Source organism: Entelurus aequoreus, linkage group LG17, assembly GCF_033978785.1.
Source record: "Entelurus aequoreus isolate RoL-2023_Sb linkage group LG17, RoL_Eaeq_v1.1, whole genome shotgun sequence".
Classification (NCBI taxonomy): domain Eukaryota; kingdom Metazoa; phylum Chordata; class Actinopteri; order Syngnathiformes; family Syngnathidae; genus Entelurus; species Entelurus aequoreus.
Genome location: NC_084747.1, coordinates 11,885,781 through 11,902,122, shown reverse-complemented (window position 1 = coordinate 11,902,122; position 16,342 = coordinate 11,885,781). Strand labels below are relative to the sequence as shown.

The window sequence follows — 16,342 nt, the reverse complement described above, 5'->3', positions numbered from 1 at the left end:
ATAGTGTGAGAGTCCAGTCCATAGTGGATCTAACATAATAGTGAGAGAGTCCAGTCCATAGTGGATCTAACATAATAGTGTGAGAGTCCAGTCCATAGTGGATCTAACATAATAGTGAGAGAGTCCAGTCCATAGTGGATCTAACATAATAGTGTGAGAGTCCAGTCCATAGTGGATCTAACATAATAGTGTGAGAGTCCAGTCCATAGTGGATCTAACATAATAATGTGAGAGTCCAGTCCATAGTGGATCTAACATAATAGTGTGAGAGTCCAGTCCATAGTGGATCTAACATAATAGTGTGAGAGTCCAGTCCATAGTAGATCTAACATAATATTGTGAGAGTCCAGTCCATAGTGGATCTAACATAATAGTGTGAGAGTCCAGTCCATAGTGGATCTAACATAATAGTGAGAGTCCAGTCCATAGTGGATCTAACATAATAGTGAGAGTCCAGTCCATTGTGGATCTAACATAATAGTGTGAGAGTCCAGTCCATAGTGGATCTAACATAATAGTGTGAGAGTCCAGTCCATAGTGGATCTAACATAATAGTGTGAGAGTCCAGTCCATAGTGGATCTAACATAATAGTGAGAGTCCAGTCCATAGTGGATCTAACATAATAGTGTGAGAGTCCAGTCCATAGTGGATCTAACATAATAGTGAGAGTCCAGTCCATAGTGGATCTAACATAATAGTGAGAGTCCAGTCCATAGTGGATCTAACATAATAGTGTGAAAGTCCAGTCCATAGTGGATCTAACTTAATAGTGTGAGTCCAGTCCACAGTGGATCTAACATAATAGTGTGAAAGTCCAGTCCATAGTGGATCTAACATAATAGTGAGAGTCCAGTCCATAGTGGATCTAACATAATAGTGAGAGTCCAGTCCATAGTGGGTCTAACACAGACCTGGGCATTCTGCGGCCCGCGGGCCGCATCCGGCCCTTTGTGTGTCCCTGTCCGGCCCGCGTGAGGCCAATTATAAATTACAAAATACATTTAAAAAAGTATCTATGTCGAGTGTGCAATACAACGGTGCTGCTTTTGTTTTGAAAATCGTTATTTGTATTGCTTCCGTGTGGACGCATGCGTGTGCGTGATTGTGAGTGAATGTGAACAGCTGCAATCATTAATTACAAAATAAAGTTGAAAAAACATCTATGTCGTGCGCGCAACACAACTGTGCTGCTTTTATTTTGAAAAGTATTATTTATGGGCGTGTGTCCGTGTGTAACCTGCGAGTGAAGGTGCACATGCAGCGACAAGTGATGCACGGTTTACACCCGAGACGCTAAAAAGAGAAAAGTTGATGAGGAATGGCGTGTTTTCAACAAGACATGGACTGCCAAGCAACGTTCCCTCTAAGGTGCGCGCCTGCGCAATTGCGCACTGCTCAAGCGTCCTCTGCGCACAGCAAATATATGCCGCGCACCAAATCAAATCCCATCTGAATTCTAAACAAAATAAACACATTTATTCTGTGTAATTTTGCAATGCAACTCTGAGTGACAGTGACAACAAGCGGCCCTAGCGGTGTTCGTCAACACCGTTCAATTGAACACCGTTCAATTATTGTAACGTCTATCGAGATGCTTCGAGGACAGGAATTATATCGATAACTTTATTGAGCAAAGCTGTTTATATTCGGACATAACCACACCAAAAACATGAGTAAAACACTTCTATCTCGAAAAACTAGTCATTTTCTGCCGTACAAACCAGGCCAAAAGCAACTTGTCATCTGTCACCAACACGCATAGCACTAAACCACTGGTGCGTTTATGGCCACACAAAAAGTCGGACAACTCAAACACCACACAAAGTTACACTATGACTCCTCAGTCATACGTGTGCTTATTTTACTGTCATTTATTATTAATGTTAATTTATTTATATTAGTCATGGAATGCTGTTACACACACTATGTTGAAGTATTACTATTATTATTAATTATTATTATTATTATTATTTATCTTACGGTATATATAAAAAAAAATATTGAGCACAATTTAATTGAAATATTGTCGATGTGGCCCTCCAGCAGTGCTCGGGTTGCTCATGCGGCCCCCGGTAAAAATTAATTGCCCACCCCTGGTCTAACATAATAGTGAGAGTCCAGTCCATAGTGGATCTAACATAATATTGTGAAAGTCCAGTCCAAAGTGGATCTAACATAATAGTGAGAGTCCAGTCCATAATGGGTCTAACATAATAGTGAGAATCCAGTCCATAGTGGATCTAACATAATAGTGTGAGAGTCCAGTCCATAGTGGATCTAACATAATAGTGAGAGTCCAGTCCATAGTGGATCTAACATAATAGTGAGAGTCCAGTCCATAGTGGATCTAACATAATAGTGTGAGAGTCCAGTCCATAGTGGATCTAACATAATAGTGAGAGTCCAGTCCATAGTAATAGTGTGAGAGTCCAGTCCATAGTGGCTCTAACATAATAGTGAGAGTCCAGTCCATAGTGGATCTAACATAATAGTGTGAGAGTCCAGTCCATAGTGGCTCTAACATAATAGTGAGAGTCCAGTCCATAGTGGATCTAACATAATAGTGTGAGAGTCCAGTCCATAGTGGATCTAACATAATAGTGAGAGTCCAGTCCATAGTGGATCTAACATAATAGTGTGAGAGTCCAGTCCATATTGGATCTAACATAATAGTGTGAGAGTCCAGTCCATAGTGGATCTAACATAATAGTGTGAGAGTCCAGTCCATAGTGGATCTAACATAATAGTGAGAGTCCAGTCCATAGTGGATCTAACATAATAGTGAGAGAGTCCAGTCCATAGTGGATCTAACATAATAGTGAGAGAGTCCAGTCCATAGTGGATCTAACATAATAGTGTGAGAGTCCAGTCCATAGTGGATCTAACATAATAATGTGAGAGTCCAGTCCATAGTGGATCTAACATAATAGTGAGAGTCCAGTCCATAGTGGATCTAACATAATAGTGAGAGAGTCCAGTCCATAGTGGATCTAACATAATAGTGAGAGAGTCCAGTCCATAGTGGATCTAACATAATAGTGAGAGAGTCCAGTCCATAGTGGATCTAACATAATAGTGAGAGAGTCCAGTCCATAGTGGATCTAACATAATAGTGTGAGAGTCCAGTCCATAGTGGATCTAACATAATAATGTGAGAGTCCAGTCCATAGTGGATCTAACATAATAGTGAGAGTCCAGTCCATAGTGGATCTAACATAATAATGTGAGAGTCCAGTCCATAGTGGATCTAACATAATAATGTGAGAGTCCAGTCCATAGTGGATCTAACATAATAGTGAGAGTCCAGTCCATAGTGGATCTAACATAATAGTGAGAGAGTCCAGTCCATAGTGGATCTAACATAATAGTGAGAGTCCAGTCCATAGTGGATCTAACATAATAGTGAGAGAGTCCAGTCCATAGTGGATCTAACATAATAGTGAGAGAGTCCAGTCCATAGTGGATTTAACATAATAGTGAGAGTCCAGTCCATAGAGGATCTAACATAATAGTGAGAGAGTCCAGTCCATAGTGGATCTAACATAATAGTGAGAGAGTCCAGTCCATAGTGGATCTAACATAATCGTGAGAGTCCATTCCATAGAGGATCTAACATAATAGTGAGAGAGTCCAGTCCATAGTGGATCTAACATAATAGTGAGAGTCCAGTCCATAGTGGATCTAACATAATAGTGAGAGAGTCCAGTCCATAGTGGATCTAACATAATAGTGAGAGAGTCCAGTCCATAGTGGATCTAACATAATAGTGAGAGTCCAGTCCATAGAGGATCTAACATAATAGTGAGAGAGTCCAGTCCATAGTGGATCTAACATAATAGTGAGAGTCCAGTCCATAGTGGATCTAACATAATAGTGAGAGAGTCCAGTCCATAGTGGATCTAACATAATAGTGAGAGAGTCCAGTCCATAGTGGATCTAACATAATAGTGAGAGTCCAGTCCATAGTGGATCTAACATAATAGTGTGAGAGTCCAGTCCATAGTGGATCTAACATAATAGTGTGAGAGTCCAGTCCATAGTGGATCTAACATAATAGTGTGAGAGTCCAGTCCATAGTGGATCTAACATAATAGTGAGAGTCCAGTCCATAGTAAATCTAACATAATAGTGTGAGAGTCCAGTCCATAGTGGATCTAACATAATGGTGAGAGTCCAGTCCATAGTAGATCTAACATAATAGTGAGAGTCCAGTCCATAGTGGATCTAACATAATAGTGAGAGTCCAGTCCATAGTGGATCTAACATAATAGATAGTGAAACCCAATATCTAAGTTACATTTAAAGCAGTGTGGGTGGCACTAAAGTGTCTTGCCCAAGGACACAACGGCAGTGACTAGGATGGAAGCGGGGATCGAACCTGGAACCCTCAAGTTGCCAGCCGAGCGATACCGCCCCAATATGTGCAATGCCTAGTGGAAATAATAATACAACAATAATATGAATATAAGGGAAGGTGTTTCATCAGAACACAACACGGTTTTTAGGGGGGAAAAGGACATTTTGAAGAAAAAAAAACTTGCTGCTAGGAAAGAAACGGAAGTGGCTTACTTTTCACGCATGCGCAAAGAGACCCGGCAGCTCGAAGTCAAGATGGCGGACTAAGCGGCGGTGCTTTTCCACAGAACTTTGATATTGACCTTCTCACAGCAAACACACGAACACATACCTCATACATTCCTCTTTTCTCTAGCCCGCCAAACCCAAGTTGAAGTTTGGAGCGACGGAGACTTTTCTGCAGTGAAGACGTGAGAGCACATGGACGACTACTGCTATGCTAAGATGGCGACGTCATGTAAAAGAGAAAGTGAAAGAGAATCTTCCAGCAAATCACCAACGGAGATAAAGACGAAAAGTGCAGATAAAGGTGAGTGACTTGAATTTTCCAACTACGTCATTTTGGGAACTGTAAAGAGCGTTGATGAGAAATTAGCTGACTATGTTGAAGAATGTAAAGAAAGAGCCGCCATGATTGTTAGCTTGAAGAAGGCAGTGGAGTTCACATCAGAGGAGATGAAAGAATGCAAAAAGGTCACAATAATAGAATATATAATGGAATCTTTCTTCCACTCTTGGCATTCTCTCTTTGAGCCTAAAGAGGTAGTGAAAATGGTTTTCCAACAGTCTTGAAGGAGTTCCCACAGGCCTCCAATGTCAGGAGTGTGTAAAGCAGTAATCAGAGCAAAGGGGGGCTATTTTGAAGAAATAGAATAGAAAGTACTTTATTGATCCCTGGGGGAAATTCAGCACCACAGTTCGCTCACAATAAACACTTAGATATTTTTTACATGTGAATAGTATAAATACAGTCTATTATACAGCATTATTCACATGTAAATAATATAAATACAGTCTATTATACAGCATTATTCACATGTAAATAATATAAATACAGTCTATTATACAGCATTATTCACATGTGAATAATATAAATACAGTCTATTATACAGCATTATTCACATGTGAATAATATAAATACAGTCTATTATACAGCATTATTCACATGTGAATAATATAAATACAGTCTATTATATAGCATTATTCACATGTGAATAATATAAATACAGTCTATTATATAGCATTATTCACATGTGAATAATATAAATACAGTCTATTATACAGCATTATTCACATGTGAATAAAATAAATACAGTCTATTATACAGCATTATTCACGTGTGAATAATATAAATACAGTCTATTATACAGCCTTATTCACATGTGAATAATATAAATACAGTCTATTATACAGCATTATTCACATGTGAATAATATAAATACAGTCTATTATACAGCATTTTTCACATGCGAATAACATAAATACAGTCTATTATACAGCCTTATTCACATGTGAATAATATAAATACAGTCTATTATACAGCATTATTCACGTGTGAATAACATAAATACATTCTATTATACAGCATTATTCACGTGTGAATAATATAAATACAGTCTATTATACAGCATTATTCACATGTGAATAAAATAAATACAGTCTATTATACAGCATTATTCACGTGTGAATAATATAAATACAGTCTATTATACAGCATTATTCACATGTGAATAATATAAATACAGTCTATTATGCAGCATTATTCACGTGTGAATAATATAAATACAGTCTATTATACAGCCTTATTCACATGTAAATAATATAAATACAGTCTATTATACAGAATTATTCACATGTGAATAATATAAATACAGTCTATTATACAGCATTATTCACATGTGAATAATATAAATACAGTCTATTATACAGCATTATTCACAAGTGAATAATATAAATACAGTCTATTATACAGCATTATTCACATGTAAATAATGTAAATACAGTCTATTATACAACATTATTCACATGTGAATAATATAAATACAGTCTATTATACAGCATTATTCACATGTAAATAATATAAATACAGTCTATTATACAGCATTATTCACATGTAAATAATATAAATACAGTCTATTATACAGCATTATTCACATGTGAATAATATAAATACAGTCTATTATACAGCATTATTCACATGTGAATAATATAAATACAGTCTATTATACAGCATAATTCACATGTGAATAATATAAATACAGTCTATTATACAGCATTATTCACATGTGAATAATATAAATACAGTCTATTATACAGCATTATTCACATGTGAATAATATAAATACAGTCTATTATACAGCATTATTCACATGTGAATAATATAAATACAGTCTATTATACAGCATTATTCACATGTGAATAATATAAATACAGTCTATTATACAGCATTATTCACATGTGAATAATATAAATACAGTCTATTGTACAGCATTATTCACATGTGAATAATATAAATACAGTCTATTATACAACATTATTCACATGTGAATAATAATATAATATAAACTAGAATATAAAACATGTTTTCAGTTGTTACACCTTTTTTTGTTGAGTACATAACTCCACATGTGTTCATTCATAGTTTTGATGCCTTCAGTGACAATCTACAATGTAAATAGTCATTACAAAATAAAGAAAATGCATTGAATGAGAAGGTGTGTCCAAACTTTTGGCCTGTACTGTACACTCACAGCTGTTCACCGTAATCAACTTGAAATTGATCAGGATCATTGATCACAATCATATAATCGCCAAGTCTTAGTAGCGAGTTCAAGGAGAAACATTTCATGGATCGTGTCTGAGTTTAAGTGTTTTTGTGTTGGTTGTGTGCCACAGACGCCCTGCAGCTGATTGGTCTTCCAGAAGATGTTCCTGTTCAGCTACAAGTGGGGAGCTCCACTTTGAAGCAGGAGGATCCACAGCCCCCCCACATTAAAGAGGAAGAGGAGGAACTCTGCATCACTCAGGAGGGAGAGTGTCTTCTAGGACGAGAGGAAGCTGATCACACCAAGTTGCCACTGACTGTTGTCTCTGTGAAGACTGAAGATGATGAAGAGAAACCACAAGCAGACAACATCTTAGCTCCACCATCAGATAGGGAGTCTGAAGACGGGGTTGAAGTAACTTTGAGCAGCGATACAGACTGTGAAGGTGATATGAGGACTCACACTGACAACAAACAGCCTGAATACTCTAAAAAGACAAAACGTACAAAACGTTTTCTCTGCTCAGTTTGCGCTAAAAGCTTTTCTAAAAACAGCAATTTCTCCGTACACATGAGAACGCACACAGGGGAAAAGACATTTAATTGCTCAGTTTGTTCTAAAAGCTTCTCTCAAAAGAGCCATTTATCTGAACATTTGAAAACACACACGGGAGAAAAAAAATTTCATTGCTCAGTTTGTGGTAAAAACTTTTCCTATAAGAGAGTTTTGACAGACCACATAAGGACTCACACTGGAGAAAAACCCTTTATATGTCCATTTTGCGACAAAAGTTTTTCTCAAAAGAGCAATTTGACCCAACATATCAGAATACACACGGGAGAAAACACATTTAATTGTCCCCAATGTGCCAAAAGCTTCTCGCAAAAGGGCAATTTGACCGAACACATGAAAATACACAGCAGAGAAAAAACCTACAATTGTTCAGTTTGTGATAAAAACTTTTCTCAAAAGAGAGTTATGATCCAACACATGAGAACGCACACGGGAGAGAAACCATTTAATTGTTTAGTTTGCAATAAAAGCTTTTCTCAAAAAAGCACTTTGACCAAACACACCAGAACACACACAGGATAAAAAACAAAACATGAAATGTGCCTGCAAAGTTAAAACCAGACAAGTGATTGAGGAAGGGTTGGAGTACCGTATTTTCTGGACCATAGGGCGCACCGGATTATAAGGCGCACTGGCGATGAGCGGGTCTAGTCAGGTCTATGTGCGCCTTTTGTATGGAAAATGTATAAGGCGCATTAAAGGCCTACTGAAAGCCACTACTACCGACCACGCAGTCTGATAGTTTATATATCAATGATGAAATCTTAACATTGCAACACATGCCAATACGGCCGGGTTAACTTATAAAGTGACATTTTAAAATTCCCGGGAAATATCCGGCTGAAACATCGCGGTATGATGACGTATGCGCGTGACGAAGTCCGAGTAACGGAAGTTATGGTACCCCGTAGAATCCTATACAAAAAGCTCTGTTTTCATTTCATAATTCCACAGTATTCTGGACATCTTTTGCAATTTTTTTAATGAACAATGAAGGCTGCAAAGAAGACAGTTGTAGGTGGGATCAGTGTATTAGCAGCGGACTACAGCAACACAACCAGGAGGAATTTGTTGGAGCGCTAGCCGCGCTAGCCGCGCTAGCCGCCGACCTCACCTTGACTTCCTACGTCTCCGGGCCGCCAAACGCATCGGGTGAAGTCCTTCGTCCTTCTGCCGATCGCTGGAACGCAGGTGAGCACGGGTGTTGATGAGCAAATGAGGGCTGGCTGGCGTAGGTGGAGAGCTAATGTTTTTAGCATAGCTCTGTGCAGTCCGGTTGCTAAGTTAGCTTCAATGGCGTCGTTAGCACAGCATTGTTAACCTTCGCCAGCCTGGAAAGCATTAACCGTGTAGTTACATGTCCACGGTTTAATAGTATTGTTGATTTTCTATCTATCCTTCCAGTCAGGGGTTTATTTCTTTTGTTTCTATATGCAGTTAAAGCAAGATGCTATCACGTTAGCTTGTAGCTAAAGCATTTCGCCGATGTATTGTCGTGGAGATAAAAGGCACTGAATGTCCATTTCGCGTTCTCGACTCTCATTTTCAAGAGGATATAGTATCCCAGGTGGTTTAAAATACAAATCTGTGATTTACAATAGAAAAAGGAGAGTGTGGAATCCAATGAGCCAGCTTGTATCTAAGTTACGGTCAGAGCGAAAAAAGATACGTCCATCGCTGCCTCTCAAGTCCTTCACTGTAACGTTCCTCATCTACGAATCTTTCATCCTCGCTCAAATTAATGGGGTAATCATCACTTTCTCGCTCCGAATCTCTCTCGCTCCATTGTAAACAACGGGGAATTGTGAGGAATACTAGCTCCTGTGACGTCACGCTACTTCCGCTACAGGCAAGGCTTTTTTTTTATCAGCGAGCAAAAGTTGCGAACTTTATCGTCGATTTTCTCTACTAAATCCTTTCAGCAAAAATATGGCAATATCGCGAAATGATCAAGTATGACACATAGAATGGATCTGCTATTCCCGTTTAAATAAAAAAATATAATTTCAGTAGGCCTTTAATGGGGTCATATTATTATTGGTTTCTAAATGTAAAAGACTTCCTTGTGGTCTACATAACATGTCATGGTGGTTCTTTGCTCAAAATGTTGCATAGATGATGTTTTACACATCTTCAAGTCGCTTTCTGACAGTCGCTTCAGGATGCACCGTTTTGTGGGCGGTCTTATTTATGTGCCTCCACTTGGACAGCCTCTTCTCCCCGTCATCTTTGTTGTAGCGGTGTAGCGTGCAAGGACGGGAGTGGAAGAAGGGTCAAAATAGAATAGAAAGTACTTTATTGATCCCTGGGGGAACTTCAGCACCACAGTTCGCTCACAATAGACAATAAATACTATACAGCAATATTCACATGTGAATAATATAAATACAGTCTATTATACAGCATTATTCACATGTGAATAACATAAATACAGTCTATTATACAGCAATATTCACATGTGAATAACATAAATACAGTTTATTATACAGCATTATTCACATGTGAATAATATAAATACAGTCTATTATACAGCATTATTCACATGTGAATAATATAAAAACAGTCTATTATACAGCATTATTCACATGTGAATAATATAAATACAGTCTATTATACAGCATTATTCACATGTGAATAGTATAAATACAGTCTATTATACAGCATTATTCACATGTGAATAATATAAATACAGTCTATTATACAGCATTATTCACATGTGAATAACATAAATACAGTCTATTATACAGCATTATTCACATGTGAATAACATAAATACAGTTTATTATACAGCATTATTCACATGTGAATAATATAAAAACAGTCTATTATACAGCATTATTCACATGTGAATAATATAAATACAGTCTATTATACAGCATTATTCACATGTGAATAATATAAATACAGTCTATTATACAGCATTATTCACATGTGAATAATATAAATACAGTCTATTATACAGCATTATTCACATGTGAATAATATAAATACAGTCTATTATACAGCATTATTCACATGTGAATAACATAAATACAGTCTATTATATGGCATTATTCACATGTGAATAATATAAATACAGTCTATCATACAGCATTATTCACATGACCTGTCTCCGCTCGAGATGGTCTCCTGCTGGCCCCACTATGGACTAGACTCTCACTGTTATGTGGATCCACTAGGGACTGTACTTAGAGGGGGGGTTACCCACATATGCGGTCCCCTCCAAGGTTTCTCATAGTCATTCACATCGACGTCCCTTGTGTGGGCTCTGTTTCGAGGATGTCGTTGTGGCTTGTGCAGCCCTTTGAGACTTTTGTGATTTAGGGCTATATAAATAAACATTGATTGATTGATTGACTGACATGTGAATAATATAAATACAGTCTATTATACAGCATTATTCACATGTGAATAATATAAATACAGTCTATTATACAGCATTATTCACATGTGAATAACATAAATATATTATATATATACTCTACAAAAGATGGCGCTAACTGTTTTAATGACATTCAGACTTTACATCAATCAATAACGGAGCAGCATCTCCTCATTCGGAAACAACAAGACTGGAAATGTGTCCTGTGAAAAAACGTCCTACCGGAACACTCTAATAACTAAATTTCCTTGGGTAATGTAAACTCACTACACCGGTATGTTTTTAATGCCTCCATAGCAGGTCTACTGACAGATATAAGTGAGATATGTACGCTACTTTATATTAGAAATGGCAAAAGCGGAGGATGAATGTCCCATAACAAGAAGATAGAGGGGAAAAATGAAGCTTATCGACTTTTCAGGACTTATGCAGATCTCAAATACAGATCAGCAGGTACCAGAAGGTAAGAAAAGTTGGTTTTGCATAATATTGCAAAACGCCAGATAATATGGCTGCTAATGGGTGCCAGTTTGCGGTCCTTAAACACACACCATAGTAATACTTGTATCTCTGACTACGGTAGCCGTAATGCTCCGACAATCCATCAAGTGGTGTGGCTTCATAGCTTACCAAAATCGTACGAAAACATTTTGACAGGTTTTTGAGTGCCATGTGTAATGTTCTACATTCCCAATGGAACATTTAAAGTTTTTGTGTTGTTTACTGGCGTCATTATGCAGTCTACATGTATCTCTTATGTGTGACTGCCATCTACTGGTCACACTTATCCTTACACCATGTACCAAATAAAATAGCTTGGAGGTCGGTAAGCACAACCAGAATTATTCCGTACATTAGGCGCACCGGTTTATAAGGTGCACTGCCGATTTTGGAGAAAATGAAAGGAATTTAAGTGCGCCTTATAGTCCGAAAAATACGGTAGTTTTTTTCTCTCGCTCCCGTATGTAGTCTATAAAACTGTTTTTGTGGGTTCAAGTGAAAGTCTGACTGGCCCTAGCATACTCTGCCCCAGAATACTGTCTGGTCCAAGTCAGCCCATGTGCACCAGGTGGACCCCCAGCTCAACTCAACCATGGGCATATGAACTTGGACTTCATCCGTTCTTCCGGTCAGAAAAGCAATCTGCAAGAACATCCTTCCAGCCGACTTTAACCCCTAACAACTTGGACAAATGAATGGGAATCCAAGGAGGTCCCAAACAAACATCCGGTGTCAGACCCGTATACCGACCTAACAGGTCCCTGGCACCAACCCCCCAAGGAGACAACGCTCAATAGATTCTGGACTGGACATGAAGCCCACCTTGTGCTTGTGGAGAGACCAGACTAACAGCGACCAATCTGGCTATCCTTTCACTATGACAGAGCAGGAAGTTGTATACACGTCACATATTATTGGACTGATAAAGTTGTTGCACACATTCTTAGCAATAAAGATAGTTTTAATTGTGACTTTTTTGCGGCTCTTCTTTTTTTTACCTCTAAAGGCTTAGTGGCCACATGCGTGGACAGCACCTTTTAGCTCTTATTTCCAAAATTGTGTACACTACTGATTTGGGGTCTTATGGCCGCTTATGTGGACACTTATACTGCCATCTGGTGGTGTCAGAAGAGTATAACATACAATGGAATTTGGAAAAAAAAAAAGTAAAAATAAGAATTAAGCATGTCACTAAACAGGAAGTACACGTTTGTGTACTTATGGACTAAGTACATCATATCAAAAGATGATTCTTAGTTTTTATTCTAATTAGGGTCCAATAAGCCCAAGTAACAAAGAGAAATAAAAAAAAGCATGTAAACAAACAGCTTGGGCCTTAAGAGGTCAAACCAGTGGTTCTTAACCTGGGTTCGATCGAACCCTAGGGGTTCGGTGAGTCGGCCTCAGGGGTTCGGCGTAGCCTCCGCCGCTGAGGTCAAGACACACCCAACTCATCGTGTAAATAAAAACTTCTCCCTATCGGCGTATTATGGATACCCCCAAACAATTTTCCCTCTAATTTTCCATCTGATTTGCAGGTGTGTAATTTGTTGTGAGTTCATGCACTGTGTTTGTGTTGTTCTTTGAACAAGGTGATGTTCATGCACGGTTCATTTTGTGCACCAGTAAAAAAAAACATAACTTTGTCTTGAATTTGAAAAAAAAACAACATTTTATTATTCACTAAAGAAGGGTTCGGTGAATGCACATATGAAACTGGTGGGGTTCCGTACCTCCAACAAGGTTAAGAACCACTGGGTTAAAGTCTTATTTTAAGCAGTCTCCAATACCGCCACAAGGTAGCAGCAGTTTGACGTCATGAATACTTGAAGAGTTGTCAGTCAAATATTTCTTATTACTTCTCTGGCTTTTGGAAGAATTGGAATTTTCAAATGTTTGTTCGGATTCGATTTTCTTTTGATGTAAAATTAGACTTTGAACGTTCATAAGGAGCAATGTTGTGTCCATTTACCAAAAGCTTTATTTTAGTCAGTGTTATGAAAACAATATATCTGTACTTAAAATATTTTGAAATGATAACTGGTTTTTGTTTTTTTTTAGACACTCATAGGTTTGAAAATGATTAGCAGTGACATTTTAGAATGACCTACTTTTATTTGTTATCAACAAAATAAAAACATTATGATAATTGTTTTCATCATTTTTTATCTTTATATATTTCACCATAAATGATCATTTTTAGGTTGTTGTGTTTTGCAAATATAATAGTTGCTATAGTAAACGGGACATCTATATCCCTTTTTCTCACAGCCAAACTCTTATGTAGTCCGATTATAAATGATTCATATTTTGAATGAATGAATGAATGAATGATCTTTATTGTCATTGTGCATGTACAGGTACAGGTCCAACGAAATTTAGATTGCTTCCCTGAGGTGCTTTGCATTTTTTTAAAAAGAAGAAACCACACAATATACAAAAACAACACAATATACACAATATGCAATATACAATGTGGCCTAAGAGCACTCTAGGAGACAATGTAAAAGAAAACGAGAGAGTAAAAAGTATAAAGTGACTAGAGAGGAGTAATGCTGAATCCCAGTGTGCTAAGGGGGTGGGAGTCAGCATTTCCTACCTCCTATGCCAGGGGTAGGCAACCCGCGGCTCCGGAGCCGCATGCGGCTCCTTGACCACTCTGATGCGGCTCAGCTACATACATGCCCCCCCCCCCCCCCCCCCCCCGATTTTCCCAGGAGACTTATGGATCTCAGTGTCTCTCATAGATTACCCAAAGGGAAAAAATTATCCTATTTACATTCTAATTACTAAATAAAGGGCGTGCCCTAATTGCGCTGCAGTAATTGTCCTCTATAGCATTTACATACAGCGTGCCAGTCCAGCCACATGTTGCATGTTGTTATTACTTGCACACACAGGAGACAGCAAAGCATACTTACTCATCAGCCACACAGCTTACACTGACGGTAGCCGTATCAAACAACTTTAACATTGTTACGTTACAAATATGCGCCACACTGTGAACCCACACCAAAAAAGAATGAAAAACACATTTCTGGAGAACATCCCACCGTAACACAACATAAACACAACACAACCATTACCCAGAATCCCATGCAGCCCTAACTCTTCCGGTCTACATTATACACCCCCGCTACCACCAAATCCCCCCACACATCAACCCCCGCCCCCTCCTCTCCGTGCGTTGGTTGAGCGGAAGAGTTAGGGCTGCATGGGATTCTGGGTATTGGTACCGTCAGTGTAAGATGTGTGGCTGCTGAGGTAGTACGCCTTGCTGTCACTTACGTGAGCAAGCTGAAAATGCATTCTACGTGTGGTCGAGCAGGTACACTGTTAGGGCAGACTGTAGAGGGCGTCAAATGCAGTGTCATCACGCTCTGATATTCGGGAGTCTCCCGGGAAAAATGAGAGGGTTGGCTAGTATGACGCTATCAAGTGCCACTCATTCAAAACTCGGGGGCTGCACTAACATCAAATTTCCACATTAAAGTGCGTGCTGGTGCGTGTGTCGGAGACCCCTGGTTAACATAGCACAAAGCATTTAAGCTTTGTATGCGGTGTTTTTCATTTTAAAAAAATTTTTGTGGCTCCCATTACTTTCTTTAATTTGTGAAACTTGCCAAAATGGCTCTTTGAGTGGTAAAGGTTGCCGACCCCTGTCCTATGCTGTGCAGGCTTTTTATTGTGGATTAATTGTGTGAATAAATATGATAAATATTGTCCAGTTGGTATGTAATCGCTGATTGCACAGTCCTGGATCGTGATTGACCGGTGGCTTCCTCATGTTGCACGTGAGGGAGTTTTTGTTTTTTGTTTGTTTTTTACAATTTAGCTGCGTTTAGTGCAGTTATGGCCCGGGGGTAGAAACTGTTCCTGAGTCTATTTGTGCGGGTTCGCATGGTTCTGAAACGTCTGCCGGAAGGCAGCCGATCGAAGTGGCTGTTGCCGGGGTGGGATGGGTCCTTGAGTATGTTGGCTGCCTTCTTCAGGCAGCGGGAGTTATACAGTTCTTCCAGGGAGGGGAGGGGGCACCCGATGGATTTTTTGGGCCGAGTTGACGACCCTCTGGAGAGCTTTCCTCTCTGCTGCTGTGCAGCTGCAGAACCATACGCAGATGCAGTATGTGAGGATGCTCTCCACAGAACAGCGGTAGAAGGACACCAGCAGATCCTGTCTCAGGTGGAGATTCCTGAGTACTCTCAAGAAGTAGATCAGCCTCTGCTGTGCCCTCTTGACGATGGCCGTGGTGTTGGTCCTCCAGGACAGGTCCTCATCCAGGTGAACTCCCAGGAAGCGTAGGGATGAGACTCTTTCCACACAGCCCCCGTCGATGTACAGGGGCTGTATGGTAGTTTTTCTCCTCCTGCTGTCCAAGATCACTTCCTGGGTCTTGAGCTGGTTCAGCTTCAGGTTGTTCACCCTGCTCAACACTGCCAGCTGCTTCACCTCGTCCCGGTATGCCGTCTCGTCGACCCCAGAGATGCAGAGATATATCAGCATTACAAAAAGAACAGTTATGTCTATTTTCTGCTGGATCTACTCTCTATTTTATGCTGCAGCTGTTACATATACTGTAATATTGTACATGGCCAGTGTTATATATTGTATATATTATATACAAATATATAATATGATAAATCAGTATATATTATATACTGTGTATATAATATGCAAATATTACATAAATGTTATATTTTATATTGCTACTATGGTACATTTTTAGTCTACTTAATACCTGCATTATCCTTTCCAGCCTTACAC

At 38.9% G+C, this 16,342-nt stretch overlaps 1 protein-coding gene across 1 annotated transcript; it reads left to right on the top strand.

The window, feature by feature from the left end:
- Nucleotides 1–4,589: 4,589 nt before the first annotated feature.
- Nucleotides 4,590–8,911, top strand: LOC133632432 (gastrula zinc finger protein XlCGF8.2DB-like). The gene is made up of 2 exons (XM_062024839.1): nucleotides 4,590–4,886; nucleotides 7,253–8,911. The coding sequence occupies exons 1-2, from the start codon at nucleotides 4,778–4,780 to the stop codon at nucleotides 8,215–8,217; spliced, it is 1,074 nt and encodes a 357-aa protein (XP_061880823.1). The 5' UTR covers nucleotides 4,590–4,777; the 3' UTR covers nucleotides 8,218–8,911.
- The last annotated feature ends 7,431 nt before the right edge of the window (nucleotides 8,912–16,342 follow it).